A 17,460-nucleotide genomic window follows, 5' to 3' on the forward strand; every position below is an offset into this window, starting at 1 on the left:
AAGAACATTTGGCCATATACATGAGGATTTATTTCTGGGCTCTCTGTTCTAAGCCATTGGTCTATATGTCTGTGTCCATGCCATCAAACGTATTTTTAAATAAAGTGAGTCAGATAGAAAATAATATAAATTGTATGATTCCATTTATATAAAATTCCAAAATGATTTAATCTATGGTGTTAGAAGTAAGGGCGTATCCTTGTAGATGGGTAACAACTGTAAGGGGCATGAAGGGGGTTTTGATGGTACTGGTAATATTATTTCTTGATCTTCATGTTGATTATACAGGTATGTTCACATGAAAAGTCACTGAGTTATACACAGGTATTTGGCATTCATAATTATCAGACTCTTTATACTATTTAATATAATCTTAATTAAAAGTGGTTGCCTAGAAACAGAGAAATATGATCAAAACCCATTGATCCTATACTGCTTTTAATTATAATGACACTCATTTTCCCCCACTGGATTTACAGTAGACAAGTTAAAGGAATAGATATAAGTTTCAGCCTTTCATATTCAGGGAGACCTCTTTTTCACATACCTGGGAGAATAGTTAGAAGTGAGTGATGAAAGGGAATAAGTAATGCTTCTTATTGCATTCTTTGAAGAATCAACATAACATTGACTTTTGTTAGCTGACAGATAGCATTTGATTAAAACACCTTCTCTAATTGCAATATTCTGATTAGCCAACTTTGACAAAAAACAGCTTTTTTTTTTCCATAATGCCAAGTTGATCAGGACCCACCAAAATAAGGACTCACAGTTATTCCTACAAACCCACATCAAGGGAAAAAGAAGGTGTAGACCTCTCTTCAGTAGTATGCATATTAGAACTTCCCAATCTGTGTGCCTTGGCACACTGTGTGCTGGGAATGAATTACATGTGTATGGAGGCCAGATTCTACTCAACCTTCAAGAGTGGTTAAGCCAGGCCTGAAGAGGAGGGAATTATTGGGCTGGTCATTCCTACAATGAGATCCCTTATTCTTCAAATCCATTGTTTCCTATAGATATTTTCCCTGTATGCAGTAATGTACAAAGGGTTGGAAAGTCAGTAATGAGAAAAATAATAAGAGACTCCTAGCACAGTGAAGAGTTCCACTTATAAAGAGAGAATTATTTCTAAATTCTGATAGTAACTGAGCTTTCTGGATGGGCCAGAGGAGTCTCTAGGGAAGAAAAACAAGGTATAGTGGTTTCCAGGGAAAGTTCTAGAGTCCAAGTACTTGTTTCTGAATGATGGCTCTATCATTAACCAATTGCTTTGAAAAGTACTTGAAAAGCAAAATGACACTGCCCTGTGCCTCATTTTCTTCATCTATGATTCATAGACACCTACTTCAGAGAGTCATATGAAAATTAAATTCCATTAGCTCAGTGCTTAGCATATAGTAAGTGATCAAGAAATATTAGCTATTGTTAACACTGACTACCACTGTGTACCATTTATTGAGTACCAGGCTCGAATGCCAGACTTGCAAGGGGTTTTTATAAAGTTTATTCAATCTAATCCTCAAAGTGGAGAAGGCAATGGCATCCCATTCCAGTATTCTTGCCTGAAAAATCCCATGGACGGAGGAGCATGGTAGGCTACAGTCCATGGGGTCGCACAGAGTTGGACACGACTGAAGCGACTTAGCAGCAGCAGCAGCAATCCTCAAAGTAGGTCTATTATTTCCTATTTTATAGATAAGAAAATTAATGCAGAGAGAGGCTAAATGACTTGTCCATGGCTAACAGCTAACAAATGGCAGAGCCAGACCTTAACTTCTAGGTCACATAAACTCATGGTCTTTCAATGTTTTTGCTAATATACTCCTTGGGACATTAAAAAAATTACTTCTATAATTTTCATTATAATTATAACAGTTACAAAGAATACAATTTCCAGCATTGCAAATACTGACATTTCAAAATAAAACTGTTATATCACTCTTCGTATCCAATGGCATTTAAATTTCACAGTGATTGGCTACTCACCACATAGTCCATTTAAAAATACTTGAAAAAACTTATAATAGTTATAAATTTTACACAGATCCTTTCCTTCCATGAACTTATTTTTCCATCTCAATGCCCTTATTCCAGGATTTTATCCCCCCAGTTTTTATGATTCAAAGTATTTTTTGGCTTCCCTATCTGTCATAATTCTTTACATTAATAAATACACATAAATTTCCTGTGACCATAAGGTCTGTGTTAAAATTTTTTTCTGAATTGAATTATCATTATATTTACCAGTAGTTCAAAATTCATTAAAACATATTATGGATTCACTAACTGTTGAATATGGGCTTCCCTGATGGCTCAGTTGGTAAAGAATCTGCCTGCAATGCAGGAGGCCCTGGTTCAATTCCTTGGTCGGAAAGATCCACTGGAGAAGGGATAGGCTACCTGCTCCAGTATTCTTGCGCTTCCCTTGTGGCTCAGCTGGTAAAGAATCTGACTGCAATGTGGGAGACCTGGGTTCGATCCTTGGGTTGGGAAGATCCCCTGGAGAAGGGAGTCTATCCACTCCAGTATTCTGGCCTGGACAATTCCATGAACTGTATAGTCCATGGGATCTCAAAGAGTCGGAGACCACTGAGCAACTTTCACTTCACATCTGTTGAATATAAGTGTAAGATACTGGAATAAGATAGATGGGGGTCATGTAGATCTGTAGAACTCTGATTAAGGGCATTATCAAAATGTCCCTTAGCTTGTCCTCAGGGACATCTCTTCCCTCAGGACAATGCCCTTTAGGGAGATGAGGGATACGTGAGAGGAATTCTTTCTTGAGCTTCTGGATCTTAAGCCTCTTCACGCCTGTCTGCCTCTTGGAAAGTCCCTCATCACTAAGATGACTACACATTCCAGTTTATGCCTGTTATCCTGGCATGAGTATTAACAGAACCTCTGTCACTCTAAGTATCTCCGTTTGGAGGATAATATTGATCGCCTCATCAAGTACCGTTGTGGTTCCCTAAGTGAACATTATTCTGATTTGAAGACCACTCTTGTAAACCAAGGTGCTTGATTTACTTTTCTCCTGTTAAATTGTAAAAATATTCATTGTACACTTATGTTCCATGTACTATATTAGTTACTCTGACATATCTTGTCATCAGAATATACCTCGTTTTTCTACCCCTCTTTTTTTGACATATAAGAAAACTGCAAACCCAGAGAGCTTTAAGGACCCGTCACAGGTAGTAAGTGACTAAACCAGAACTTAAGCCTTGCTCCCTGCTTCTAAACCTGCGCTTATAATCAGGTGTAGTCTTTGGGTCTCCAGCCTTGCGTTGATTCCCTTCCCTCAGGCACGGGGTCCCACCTTGTTGAAACTTGGGTTGTAGTTTAGGTCTGCCAAACTGCCTTTTTGCCCAAATCTCCACATCAAACACTTTCTACCAGGCTCCCTTTTACAGTTCTCAGCACTTTCTCTTCATCCCTATCCTGGTTCTGTTCACCAGCATCTCTTCTCTAGGTGACTGCACAGTGTCCAACCCATTTAGCAAAGGCAGACAGAGAAATCTCTCCAAACATTAGCATTCCGCTCACCTTCCTAAGCCAATGTGGTGCTTCCCATAAAGATGAAGTCTGAACCTCTTAAGATTTACCAGGCCTTTCCTCTCAAATGTACATGTCAGCCCTACTGGACTTTCTCCTTTTTCTTCTCCAGCCTCACCCACTTTGCCTGTGTTTGTCCCATGCATATACCCACCTCCCAAACCCATCTTCTATTCATATTTGGGGCTTCCCTGGTGGCTTAGATGGTAAAGAATCTGCCTGCAATGCAGACAATGAGTTCAATCCCTCAATGGAGAAGATCTCCTGGAGAAGGGAATGGCAACCCACTCTAGTATTCTTGCCTGGGAAATCCCATGGACAGAGGTGCCTGGTGGGCTATAGTTCATGGGGTCACAAAGAGTCAGACATGACTGAGCAGCTAACATTCATACTTGAGATCTTAGTTAGATCTCCAGGAAGCTTGGCGGGACTTTGTGAGCCACTCTCTGTCCCACTAACTTGGTGTCCTTGCAGTGGTGTGTTGGAGCCAACTGGAACAGCCTCTCAAAGCCAATTATTCACATCATTTCCCAAGTTCAGCGTTGCATGACATCAGGTTGGCATCTTGAAACTGGCCGCAGCAGAAGTATTCACACCAGGGAAATTGACAAATGGTGCAAATCAGGGTCTTTTTGTTTGTTTGTTTTTTCAACTGATAGTCAACACTTATCAGAACAATACTGGGCCCCTCCTGTATTTTCATAATGCTTAGAACACCATTTACTTTATTCATTCAATGAATGTTTACCTACTTCCTACTACATGTCAGATACTGTTCTTATTGATGAGGCTATAAAGGTGGGCAAATAAGATAATCTTTGCCATCATGGAGCTGACAATGCTGAAAGGGGGAGATTGACCTTAGTCAGATATCCACATAAATTAAATTAAAAATGATAATTATGTTAAGACCGAAAAATGCTTTAAAAATCTACAATAGGTGGGGCTTCCCTGGTGGTCCAGTGGTTGAGAATCCATCTCCCAATGCAGGGGACATGGGTTCTATTGCTGGTTGGGGAACTAAGATCCCAGATGCCCTGGGGCAACTAAGCCTGCTCCTGACAACTAGAGAGTCCATGTGTCACAATGAGAAGCCTGTGCACTGCAATGAAGACCTGGCATAGCCAAAACACAAATAAGTAAAATAAAATGGAGAGAACATACATGAAAAAAAAAAAATCTGTAACAGGATATTTGACCTAGTCTAGGAAGGTTTTTCTGAGCTAAAATCAGATGAAGGATAAGTATAGGTTTAGGAAGGAGCAAGATGAAGGAGCATTCCAAGTCCAGGAAACAACATGTGCTACGGTTGGAGGGAGCATGACCCTCAGGATCAAGGGAAAGAGGACAAGTGTGCCAAGTGGGAGCTTGGTGGGAGATGCAGCTGCAGATTTAAGGCTACACAGGGCTTTGCAAGCCCCACCAAAGAGTGCTGTCCTTATCCTAAGAGCAATGGAAAGCCACTGAAGTTTTTTTTTAGCAGGTAAAGCACATCGAACAAGTGGAAAATCAGCACTGCGTGGCAGTTCAGAAATCAACTCTGGAGTCAGGTTGCCTCGCTTGAAAGGCTGACTCTGTGACTTACTAGCATTTTACTAGTAACTTCTATGTGTCTCAGTTTCCTCATGGGTTAAATGGTGATAAATCCTACTCTGCAGGCTGTTTATCAGGTTGTAAAGCTCTTAGAACAGCACATAGCTCATCATAAATGCTAATGAAAGGGCATGTTCAATTAAATAAACAAAAATATCTTTGGTAAGACAACTGAATGTTGTGGGTGGGTTGTGGTCTAATAGGGGATGCAGATAAAAACAAGTCATTATAAAATAGCATGGAGTAAGCACAAAAGATAGTGGTAACACAAAGATGAAGATGAACTTGATTTCCAGTTATTAGGAGCAGAGTCAGGAGCATAAAGGATGTTCCAGTTGGAGCGAGCAGCACTAAGAGGGTAGAGATTCACAAATGTCATTGACTCTGATGCGATGCTTAAAGCCAGACATCAATAAAAACCAATGAGAGGGATGGGGGTGCAACGGTGGAGGTTGAAATTCCTGGTTGTCCAGTGGTTAGCACTCTAATGGTGGGGCCAGGTTCCATCCCTGGCCAAGGAACTAAGGTCCTGCAAGCTGCCTATAAACAACAATAAAAACACCCCCAGTCCCCAAAACAGCAATGAGGGGAGAAATGTTGTGGTAGAGGGACTAAGGTATGATTAATCTCAACTCCAAAGCAAAGGCGGAGGCTTTATGGAGGAGGGCTCCCATTAAGGTTGATTGCAGAGGCCTGAATAGGTCATAGTGCTAACTCTGCACCTCACTAGTTTTGTGATTTGACTTCTCTAATTCTTAATGTCCTCATCTGTAAAGTGGGAATAATAATTATAATATAATAATAATAATATAATAACCCATAGAGTTGTTAAGAAGTCACAGTTAATGCATTAAAGTCTTAGCATAAAGTATGCAATAAATGTGAAGCTATCATTATTATTATTATATTATGAGTTGAAACTTGAGTGAGAAGAACTTCGATTGGCACTAAAGGAATAAAAGGTCCCGAAGTCAAAAAGCATGTAACACATCTGAAGAAAAGCAAGTCAAAAGGCACTTTAAAGTATGGTCATCAGGGCCAATCTATGAACAGGTTTTACTGGTCCATGATGAGATAAATATAGAAATTGAGAGCAAATACTTAGAAATTAAAAGAACACAAAAATAAATTGACAGTAGCTTTATATTTGTATACCTGCTAAATACCTGTAATGAAAATTGGGGTTCATAGTTTTTATGTTTTATTTTTTTCACTTTTCTAGCAAGTTTTAAATTGTATCTTACAATTACAGTTCATGACTTATTGGAAATAATAAATAAATAATCATAATAAAAATAATAAACTATCTTTACCTCAGATAGTTTGAGAAAAAGGTATACTGCAGAGCTGGAGATAGCAACATAGAGATGATCCTATGGCCAGGGTCACCTTTGAGGAACTATTTTGAATGTCTGAGTTCACACTTTATTCAATGGGCAATGGGGTTACTAAAAGTTTAGAGAGATTGTTAACTGAGGGTTAAGTGTACGGAGATAAATGGACATTGCAAATTTTGTACTTTCTGAAGTTCCCAGGGAACATGTATTTTTTGTTGTTGTTAAAGAGGAGACCTGAATTGCTCCGTGTCTCTCAAGTATAACTGTTTGGATTTGATAAGAGTGTGGTTATACAAAGGAATTCAAATTTATCAAAACAGAAAACGTTGAACATACGTAAGCACACATTGTGTGACCAGCGATGCGAGTGACTCGTTGATACATAAAGCTACACTGGGTAATCAGATGAATCTCTTTTCTTCTCCGGCACCCTCATATAATTAACGCATCAACCAAAGAGACAGGACTCTTCCGGATCTCTCCCAGCTCGGGTCTTCTCGTCCACCTTCATCACCGTCGGCTCTCCAACAACCCTGCGGGGTAGGAGGGGACAATAACGCTGTCATCACCCGGCATCCGTGGGCGGCGTTGGACAGCTCACCCATCCCGGGGTTTCCACTGCCCTCATCCAGGTGCTAAGACAGCAAAACCTTGCACATTTTCCTTTCAGCTCCTCAACCGCTTCCTTCGCTACCTGCCCGCCACTCCTGCAAGCACATGACACCTCAGGTGAGCCCTTTGGCCACCTGAGGTCACACCTCAGGTAGGCCCTTTGGTCCCTTGAGCTCTTGAAACCCCCTTGTGGCTCCGAGGTCCAAGGCCGCGGGCACCCGCGAGGCCTGAGAGCGACGTTCTGGCCGAAGGACTCCAGATAAAGGAGGAAGACTGCGAGGGCCCAGGACACTGTGGAGCCAGATCCAGAAGGTGAGGTGACAGCCGGTAGCCCGCGGCCCTCAGGTCGCTTAAGTCGCGGCGAGGCCGTTGTCGGGCGTCGTGGAGGCGGTGCTTGGCCCCCCGCCCGGCCGCAGGCGCCCGGAGTTCCCGGCCGCTGCGCCCCGCCTTCTCGCCGCAGAAACCCGGTAGCTGCCAGGACCGGGTGGCGGTTGCCGCGTCGTGGGTGTGGCCGCCGCCACCTGAAGGCTGGTCCCTGAACCTGGCCCTGAGCACGGCCACCCCTGCCGCCGCTGCCGCCGCCGCCATAGCTCCAGCGGCCGACCAGGTGCGTGCGCCGCCTGCCCGGCCCTGTCAGCCAACGGCTGGGCCTGGCTTCTCCGGGCGGGCGAGCCGAGGCGGGTGGCCGACCCCAGAGTGAGGGGAACTTTCCGAGTAATTCGTTCGTGGGAGCGATTGACGAACGGGGTGGGGAAGCCGCCGGGAGACCAGCCTGGCCTGTGGCTTCCGCAGCAAAGGCCCAGAAATGAGGAAATCGAATGAGGGCTCTGAGATGGAGGAGGATGCTGGGCGCAGAGGGCAGGAGCCAGGCATCATGGCTTCTTTTCCCTCTTGTCCTGGGACGGAGGAGGGGGTGCTCCGGCCCCAAGCTGCTAAGATGCTTCCCTCGCCCGCATCTGGAAGCAATTCCTAGTTCCCCCTTTATCGGGAGCTCGTTTGTGGTTCTTTTCGCCTTTTATCTTGTACTTTCATTTTTGGTGTGCAATTCTAGGCTCCACGCCGGCTCTTAAGTTCCACAGGGCAAGCCTCTGTTGGACTTGTCAGGTCCTCAGTGTGGTTCAGACGGTAAAGCGTCTGCCTGCAATGTGGGAGACCCAGGTTCGATTCCTGGGTTGGGAAGATCCCCCGGAGAAGGAAATGGCAACCCACTCCTGTACTCTTGCCTGGAAAATCCCAGGGATGGAGGAGCCTGGTAGGCTACAGTCCATGGGGTCGCAAAGAGTTGGATACGACTGAGCGACCTCACTTTCTTTTTCTTTCAGTAGTACTCAGTGAGGAGTTGAGCGAATGAGTGAGTTCCTATGGAGGAGAACTGGTGAATTAACGTCAGTGAATGAATACACATGATATAGAGCTGAATGAAGGAGTACATGAATGGATATAAATACACAACGTGGAGGCAGTGGAGACAGAGGCTTACAACTCTTCTGGTAGTTTTCCAAAAGCTGTACAGATGTTGCACTCATAAACGCAGTCATTCTGATTGTGGCTACTTAAAAGTTCTATGCTGTATTAAAATAATCCGCAGAAGCACCCCTTCATATTTCCATTTTAGGTAGATTTTCATTTAAGCGTTGCTTAAAGTGAAGTATGTGTAGGCTTCTTCTTCTTCTTCTTTTTTTTTTTTTGGCTTGTATTTTGTTTTCTGACTTTGCAGAATCAGTGTCACTATAATATTATTTAATGTATTTATGAAAGATAAGAGTGAATCTGAAAGCAGTACCACGTGACTCTGCTTTTAGTAATTTGTAAAACCAGACATTTCTTTGAATTCAGGATTGTGGAGGATCTCGTTTGCTTTCCCGAGACAGGTGCTGGCTGGTTTGTGGGTGACTGAAGAAGGCTGACTATAGCTCAGAGAGAAAAGAGAGACATTTATCTGAGCGCAGACACTTTGGAAGTGACACAGGTGGAGACTGCTTTAATTCAATTGGTCACTGCTTCAGTTCCGGGTTTCCAGGCCCGGGTTTCAGAAAACCTGGATGACTTTAGACTTGTTCCTTGATCTCTTTAGGTCTGTTTCTCAATCTTCGAAATGCAGGAGGTTCAGTAGGGCCCCTTCCTGAGGTAGACTTCCAGGATTCTCTTTTATTAGGTAAAAGGTGAAATTGCAGGTGATTTTATGAAAGCTTAACTCACTTCAACTGCTCTGCTTGGGATTCTGTAGAATCTTGGCCCCACTGTCTTATCTGCAAATTACAACTCATTCCTCATCTTCTTCACATCTGCTGCAGAAGGACCTGGGAGTTTAAGATGAGAATTATAGACTCTGGGCAGGAGGGGAGAAAGGAGGGCAAGACTGTTTTGTGCATTACCACAGGCTCCCCATCCTGGGTCTAACTTGTTTTCAATGCAACCAGCCTGACAGTGCCATATATTTTCAGTATATCTAGGGAATTATCGCTATTAATTTGCCTGCATTTGATATTAGTTATCATAGATCACAACATTTTGGAAATGGAAGGACCTTAGAGATTTTTAAAAGGCACTTAAAAAGTCATTTTACATACATATTAAAATATTTCTTGCATGCTACATTTCACAAAGTCCCAAACGTGTTAAGTAAAATAAAATTAATGTTACCTACTTCAGTTCTTTCAAGTCTCTTGGGAGAAGTGAAGTCAGATGTGGTGCTTGGTGGAAAAAAAACACAACTTTTTGTGACTCTGTTCTCAAAGATCCAGTTGTTGGGTCACATGTGGTTCCGACATGGAATGTAACAGAGATGATATTTATGGGGCAGTGATCACTCACCAAGCACTGTTACATTTAACCTTTTTACTTGCTTTGCCCCATTTCATCCTTGCTGTAAACTTAAGTGCTGGATACCTTATAATCCCTATTCCACCTTCCAAAAATAGAAACAGTGCTTGGAAAATGGGATGGTCAGGTATTCAAAACACAGACAGATGGAGGCAGGGTTTCTCCCAGAAACGTAGACAATCCCTGCTAGGAAAATCTGTGTAACATTGGAGAATGTGGTCTCTGTGTGTGTTCCAGGATATATATTAAACTCTGGGGCATTGTGGATAAGTGCATTTAGAATGGGAGCTCGGGAGGGGGATGATTAAGACTAAATTACAGAGAATTGGTATAGCATTTTGAAAATTATTGAGTTCCATTGGTACTCTGGAAGACTTTGACATTTTTACATTGGTGCACATGCATCCTAATGTTAAATGTGCTCCGATTTAACAATCCAGGGAGTATAAAAAGGATCAATCACATCAAGAGATATATGGGTGAGTGCACCTACGGACATCGAACTGAGTACAATGTTGTCTCTTGGGCTAGCTTCTGATCCTTGATAAGTTGCTACCTCCCAACCTCCTCCTTTATAAGAGTGACAATTCCTAATGCAAAGTATAATAACTACCTCTTGTAATCTAGGGGCAGGAATGCAAGATGAGTTTCTAGAACTCTTATAATTAATTGACAAGAGCAAAAGAGGAAAAGAGAGGCTCATAAAGTAAGTGGTAAATTATTTTGTTTCTTCTTTGTCAGTCAAGTTGAGTTTCATAGAAGGCAGAGACCAGTTGCAGCTGCTTGAAAAACTGAGAGTGATGCCAGTTTGATTTAGCTCAGGAGGCTGAAACTTTCTGCCCTGAAGGCTGGTGTGATGGAATAGACCTTCCCATTGCTCACAATATTATGAAAAAAAACATTAAAGCAACAATTTTTATTACTTGCCCTGGAGCTAGAGCTTTAAAATGTACTTTCTTCTCCCCCTGCCCTCCCTAAACCACTTAGGTTTTTTAAAACAAACAACCCATTCATGTGTTTGCTACATCAGATTATTAGTCTTTTCCTTTATTCTTTGGCCCTGTTTCTTTAGTGCAGCTAAGATGAAGAACTGGTGTGCTTCTGTGGAATTTTTCTTTAGTTATTATTTTATTCTGTGCATGTTAATTTCAGTAACCGTTTACTGAGTGCATAGTGTATGCCAGATAAAAATGAATGAGATACCGAATTTATGGAGGGAAGTGATCCATCCACAAATAATTGTAGCACAGGGTGATGTGGAAGTAGTGGCTGCTCATTCTCCCAGGAGAGAGGTTTGGTCAGAATTTAGGAAGACTTCACAGAGCAGGTGAATTCTGAACTGGATTTTGAAGCCTAAAGGCCAAAAGGAGGGAGAAGGGTGTTCTGAGCACAGAGAACAACATGGGCAAAGAAAAGGAGGCAGTTTGAGCGTGGCATTGCTAGGGAGAGACACGGATTGGTGGGTCTTGTGAGGTTGGGGCCAGAGAAAGAAGGTCTTTGAATGTCATGTTATTTCAACTTTATCACAGCCTAGAAAATTTTATTTAAGAGTTTTAAAGCTAATTTTTAATAGGAGGAGTGCTATAATTGGACTTTCTCTAGAAAATAGCTCCAGCAATAATATTTTAGGGAAACTAGAGATGGAAAGCTGGGAGGCCAGAGGAAAATGAGGATGCTGGTGCTATAGTCCAAAGGAAATAGGATAAGGGTCTAAACTAGCATAGGTTTAAGAGATAATCAGAAGATAGAGCAGGGTTTAATAACTAGCTGGATATGGGAAGTAAGGTTGACAATAATTCTGAGGTTTCAGTATTGCTTACCTAGGTGGATGGAGATACCGCTAATGAGGGTAATAAACATCAGATGAGGAAAAGTTTTGGGGAGGAGGATAGTGAGTAGAGACAACTGTGGAACATCCACAGGAGATCCTTGATGTATACCCTTGACTAGTGACTATAGTTGTACTGTGATATCATATAGTCAAGACCAGTCAAATTTTATGACAGATCTGCAGCCTAAGTAGACAAATCAATTCAATAAATCATGTAAAAAGAAGGAAAAAAACACATTAGACTTTACTAATGATCCTTATATTTCAGATGAGTTTCTTAGAACTCTAATTTTTATGTAAGTTCTACTGGAAAAAAAAGATAAACAATGAAGAATTATTAAAAATCATCAAGAAAACCAAAATAGAGTGACACAAAGGGGAGTGGTTGAAATGAACAAAGATAAGCAAATGGTAGGAGTGTAGCAGAGAGGACTGATTGCTCAAGGCACAGGTATAGGCAGATTTGGAATACAGAGATGATATTTGAGCTGGCTCTTCCAAATAATGTATTTCTTTAGTGGTAAGAATATCACAAGCTTTGGTTTCTCATCTAATTCAACTTTTCAGTTCAGTTCAGTCGCTCAGTCCTGTCCGACTCTTTGCGACCCCATGGACTGCAGCACACCAAGCTTCCCTGTCCTTCACCAACTCCTGGAGCTTGCTCAAACTCATGTCCATCAAAGTCAGTGATGCCATCCAGCCATCTCATCCTCTGTCGTCCCCTTCTCCTCCCACCTTCAATCTTTCTCAACATCAGGGTCTTTTCCAAGAAGTCAATTCTTTGCATCAGGTGGCCAAAGTATTGGAGTTTTAACTTCAGCATCAATCCTTGCTATGAATACTCAGGACTGATTTCCTTTAGGATTGACTGATTTGATCTCCTTGCAGTCCAAGGGACTCTCAAGAGTCTTCTCAAACACCACAGTTCAAAAGCATCAATTCTTCGGTGCTCAGCTTTCTTTATACACCAACTCTCACATCCATACATGGCTACTGGAAAAACCGTAGCTTTGACTAGATGGACCTTTGTTGGCAAAGTAATGTCTCTGCTTTTTAATATGCTTTCTAGGTTGATCGTAGCTTTTCTTCCAAGGAGCAAGCATCTCTTAATTCAACTTGTTAGGGAGAGACAAACAGGTGATTGTTTAGAGGTACTGTGCAGAGGGTTTGTTCTTATTTTGCAGATAAAGTGTTGGAAGACTTTGAACTAAGAGAAGAATAACAGAGTAAGATAAAATGAAAAGGGTAATAATTAGGAGGAATTTTCAGAACATTTAATGAATTCTATGAGAAATAGTTGCTAACAAAGAAAAAGTTAGATTGATGTAGTGTTCTGTTAGGGTCATGGCATTAGACTTGCTTGGAAAAAAGGATATATTAGCATAGAACCTTATATATTAAAAAGAATTTTTACATTTGATTGTTACATGAACCCTCAGAAGCATGTGCAGCCAGGCACTATTATCTTTCTTTTATAAACTAAAAATCTTGATATGAAAGAGGCTGTAGTTTGTCTCAGATACTGTAACTGGCAAGCACTCCAGGCCTTCTGAATTTCAGCCCACTGCTCTATCCATTGTTTTGGAATCTTGCTTGCCTGGGAACCTTGATGTGTTACAGTGTGTCCCCTCCATGCCCACCATGTCCATCATGTAAAAATAAGAATAAAGCAGATGATATTTGAAGGTCAAGAAAACCAAGATTAGAGAGAGAGGCAGTGATGGAAAGGCTCCTTACTGCCAGCTGTGCTACATGCAGTAGGGATGGTCATGAAGTTTCTAGAGAATATCTATGGAAATCAAACTATTTAAAATGTAATAGGAGAGTCTACAATATAAAACAATTTTATGATTAAATCTTCCAAGAGGCAAATAACCCTTTAATTAAGTGGAATGTTAATGGCCGCTAGGAATCTGGTAAAGGCAAAGATCCTTCCCTAGAGCCCCCAGAAGAAATGCAGCCCTGCCAACACATTGATTTTAGCTGGTAAGTCCAGTGTTGGATTTCTGACCTACAGAACTATAAGCATTTGTTTTGTTTAAGCCACCAAGTTTTGTGGTCATTTGTTACAGCCAGCAATAGAAAACCAATGCATTATCCTATAGATTTGCTGTAGAAATGTAAGCATGTAGGAAAGGCATTCTCAGTCAATATTAGCTACTGTCATTATTATTTTTTTCATTGGTACTTTCTCTTCTGTCTTTGCCTTTTTGTAATAGCTGTCCTGTGGCCACCCCAGATTGTTAGAAGTCACTCCCCTCCTTCCCTGAGACTGTGACCTTAGGAGTTCCTCACTCCCAGGATAGTCGGTACTCAGTCTCCAGCAATTTGTTAGAATTACCATTCAAGTATTCCTGTGTTTTATGGGTTCAGTGGCTTCTGCTCCAGATAAACCAGATCTGGGCTGTGACTCTCTGGATGTGCCTGTCTCTCTATATTTTAGGGCGGTGGTTTGCTTTTTACCCTCGCTTCTCTGCTCTAAGGAGAGTGGTTTTCAGTTTGTTCAGTTGTATTTGTTTCTGTAAGGACAGGAGTAATGACGCAAGTGAAAGCAGTGCTCTCAGTACTCTATAGCTATAATGAGCTCCTCTGTTCTTAAGAGATCTCCATCTCTACACTGGATCCCTTTCTGTTCTTTGGTTTTCAACTCAGTTTCATTCCAAAAAATGTTTTTGGGGTTCTCTCATAGATTGAGATGCCATTAACCAAAATAGAAAACCCAGAAAGGATTCTGTGATGTATCTGAAATGCAGGGTACAAACAGGCTCAAAGCCTGGGGAAGTTAGCCTTAACTCTTCCCTATTCCTCATCCTCTCAGATTTTAAGTCACCAAATGCTATTGTGTCTACCTTTGACAGCACCTGAAATTTTCTGTTTTTTAATTGTCCCCTTCCTTTCTATCCTCTTCATGGATCACAGCCTTGTCAGGGCGAAGGGATTGGGTAACTCAATGAAGCTATGTGCCATGCCATGCAGGGCCACCCAGGACAGGTGGGGTCATAGTGAAGAGTTCTGACAAAATGTGGTCCACTGGAGAAGGAAATGGCAGCCTACTCCAGTATTCTTGCCTGGAGAACCCCATGAACAGTATGAAAAGGCAAAAAGGTAGGACACTGGAAGATGAGACCAGAAGCCAGAAGGTGTCCAGTGTACTGCTGGGGAAGAGCAGAGGGCAATTACTAACAGCTCCAGAAAAAATGAATGGCTGGGCCAAAGCAGAAATGATGCCTAGTTGTGGATGTGTCTGGTGGTGAAGATAAAGTCCAATGCTCTAAAGAACAATATTGCATAGGAACCTGGAATGTTATGTCTATGAATCAAGGTAAATTGGATGTGATCAAGTGGGAGATGGCAAGACTGAACATTGACATCTTAGGAATCAGTGAACTAAAATGGACGGGAATAGGCAAATTTAATTCAGGTGATCATTATATACACTCTGTGGGCAAGAATCCCTTAGAAGAAATGGAGTAGCCCTCATAGTCAACAGAAGAATCTGAAAGGCAGTACTCGGGTGCAACCTCAAAAACAACAGAATGATCTCGGTTCGTTTCCAAAGCAAACCATTCAGTATCGCAGTAATCCAAGTTTATATCCCAACCACTGATGCTGAAGAAGCTGAAGATGACCAGTTCTGTGAAGACCTACAACACCTTCTAGCTGCTGCTGCTGCTGCTAAGTCGCTTCAGTCGTGTCCGACTCTGTGCGACCCCATAGACGGCAGCCCACCAGGCTCCGCCGTCCCTGGGATTCTCCAGGCAAGAATACTGGGGTGAGTTGCCATTTCCTTCTCCAGTGCATGAAAGGGAAAAGTGAAAGTGAAGTCGCTCAGTCGTCTGACTCTTAGCCACCCCATGGACTGTAGCCTACCAGGCTCCTCCGTCCACGGGATTTTCCAGGCAAGAGTACTGGAGTGGGGTGCCATTGCCTTCTCCAATACCTTCTAGAGCTAATACCAAAAAAAAAGAATCGCTTGATGCTTTTGAATTGTGGTGCCAGGGAAGACTCTTGAGAGTCTCTTGAACTACAAGGAGATCAAACCATCAGTCCTAAAGGAAATCAACCCTGAATATTCTTTGGAAGGACTGATGCTGAAGCTGAAGCTCCAATACTTTGGCCACCCAATGGGAAGAGGACTCATTAGAAAAGACCCTGATGTTGGGAAAGATTGAGGGCAGGAGGAGAAGGGGCCAACAGAGGATGAAATGGTTAGATAGCATCATCAACTCAGTGGACATGAATATGAGCAAACTCTGGGAGATAGTAGATGACAGAGGAACCTGACATGGTGCAGTTCATGGAGTTGCGAACATTTGGATGCGACTTTGCAGCTGAACAAGAACAACAATCCTTTCTATCATGGCTCTAGTCATATCCTTTATTGTTTCTTGCCTTGGACAGGCAGAATCTTTTAAATCGTTTAATCTTCCACACTGCTTCAAGAGTTGGATCATAGGCCAGATCATATTATTTTCCTTCTCAGAAGACCTACAATTTGAGAAATTACCTGTGAAATCAAGTAGAAACTCCTAATATGGCATTTAAAGTTCTTAAAGATTTGGCATTAAAATGTATTTCTCAGTGCATTCCTAGTGCCTTCACTTACTGTATTAGTTCTCTAGGTCTGTCATAACAAAATAATACCACTGACTGTGTAGCTTAAGCAGTAGAAATTTATTTTCTCATAGTTATAGAAGTTGAAAGTCCAAGATCACGGTGTCAACAGGTTTGATTTCTTCTGAAGCTTCTCTCCTTGGCTTGCAGATATTCATCTTCTTACTGTTTCCTCATATGGTCATTTTTTCTATTCATGTGCACCCCTGATGTCTCTATATGTCCAAATTTCCTCTTCAGTCAGATTGTATTAACCCATCTCCCCCAATGCCCTCATTTTAACTTACTTACCTCTTTAAAGTCCCCATCTCCAAATATCATCACATTCTGAGGCGCTGGGGTGTAGGGCTTAAGCGTATGAACTGGGGTGTGGCGCAGTTCAGCCCATAACACCTATAAGACCCCTCCATGTATTATTCTATATGTGTATATTGGATTACATCATGAGTGCACATCTTGACTTGGGAAGATTTGAAAGATACTGATTCCTGGGCCCCACCTAACTCTGTGGGTTCTGAACCACTATGTCTGAAATGGGCTGGGAATACATTTGTTGTATGCATGTGTATGTTTCAATTTCCCCCTAGTGCTTTATAATACTGTAGCTTTTTATACCCCAGACTTTTTAAAATAAGTAAGTTCTGGAGAACATGTTATAAATGTTCACGTCTTTGCTCACAATTGTTCTTTAACTAGAAAGACCCTTCCTACTATACAACTGTGAAAATTCATCTATCCTGTGAGGCTGAGCTGAAATACCATCTTCTCTGTTATTACTCCCTTGTTCTTTCCTGGATAATCCTGTACTACTTTATTATTACAGTTGACCTTGAACAACTTGGGGATTAGGGGCACCAACCCCGTAGCAGTCAGAAATCTGAGAATAACTTTACAGTTAGCCCCACCTATCTGTAGTCCTCAGATTCAACCAACATTTGATCCTGTAGTACTGCAGTATTTATTGAAAAAAAATCCAGATGTGAGTGGACACACACTGTTCAAACCCATGTTGTTCAAGGGTCAACTGTACTTTATTGTTAGTACTTGAGAATCAGTTTCCTATTTTGTGTGTGTCCTAGTCATTTACCT

At 41.8% G+C, this 17,460-nt stretch overlaps 2 protein-coding genes across 11 annotated transcripts in view; one reads left to right on the forward strand and one right to left on the reverse strand.

Moving 5' to 3' along the window:
* Window positions 1-6,665: 6,665 nt before the first annotated feature.
* LOC145511610 (uncharacterized) lies at window positions 6,666-7,691 on the reverse strand. Of its 2 annotated transcripts, none has more exons than XM_081505178.1 (2): window positions 7,186-7,691; window positions 6,666-7,024 (listed from the first exon to the last, which is right to left on the reverse strand). In XM_081505178.1, exon 1 carries the CDS (start codon window positions 7,689-7,691, stop codon window positions 7,251-7,253), a length of 441 nt encoding a protein of 146 aa, XP_081361304.1. In that variant the 3' UTR covers window positions 6,666-7,024; window positions 7,186-7,250. The 2 variants fall into 2 exon arrangements, with proteins under 2 accessions (XP_081361304.1, XP_081361303.1); XM_081505177.1 differs by having other exon boundaries at window positions 7,142-7,691.
* Window positions 7,004-17,460, forward strand: part of CPQ (carboxypeptidase Q) — a 548,292-nt gene continuing 537,835 nt past the window's right edge. For 3 of the 9 annotated variants that reach the window (XR_014057991.1, XM_081505176.1, XM_081505174.1), the window contains exon 1: window positions 7,361-7,710. Coding sequence is in view for 5 of the 9 variants with exons in the window: in XM_081505170.1 (XP_081361296.1) it covers window positions 8,522-8,593 (72 nt within the window). In the remaining 4 variants the exon portion in view is untranslated. Of the gene's footprint in view, window positions 7,221-7,360; window positions 7,711-8,425; window positions 8,594-17,460 lie in introns of those variants that run through there. The other 6 variants (XM_081505175.1, XM_081505172.1, XM_081505170.1 and 3 more) reach the window with 5 other exon arrangements.

Source organism: Giraffa tippelskirchi, chromosome 6 (genome assembly GCF_054371585.1).
Source record: "Giraffa tippelskirchi isolate mGirTip1 chromosome 6, T2T-mGirTip1v1.2.pri, whole genome shotgun sequence".
Taxonomy (NCBI): domain Eukaryota; kingdom Metazoa; phylum Chordata; class Mammalia; order Artiodactyla; family Giraffidae; genus Giraffa; species Giraffa tippelskirchi.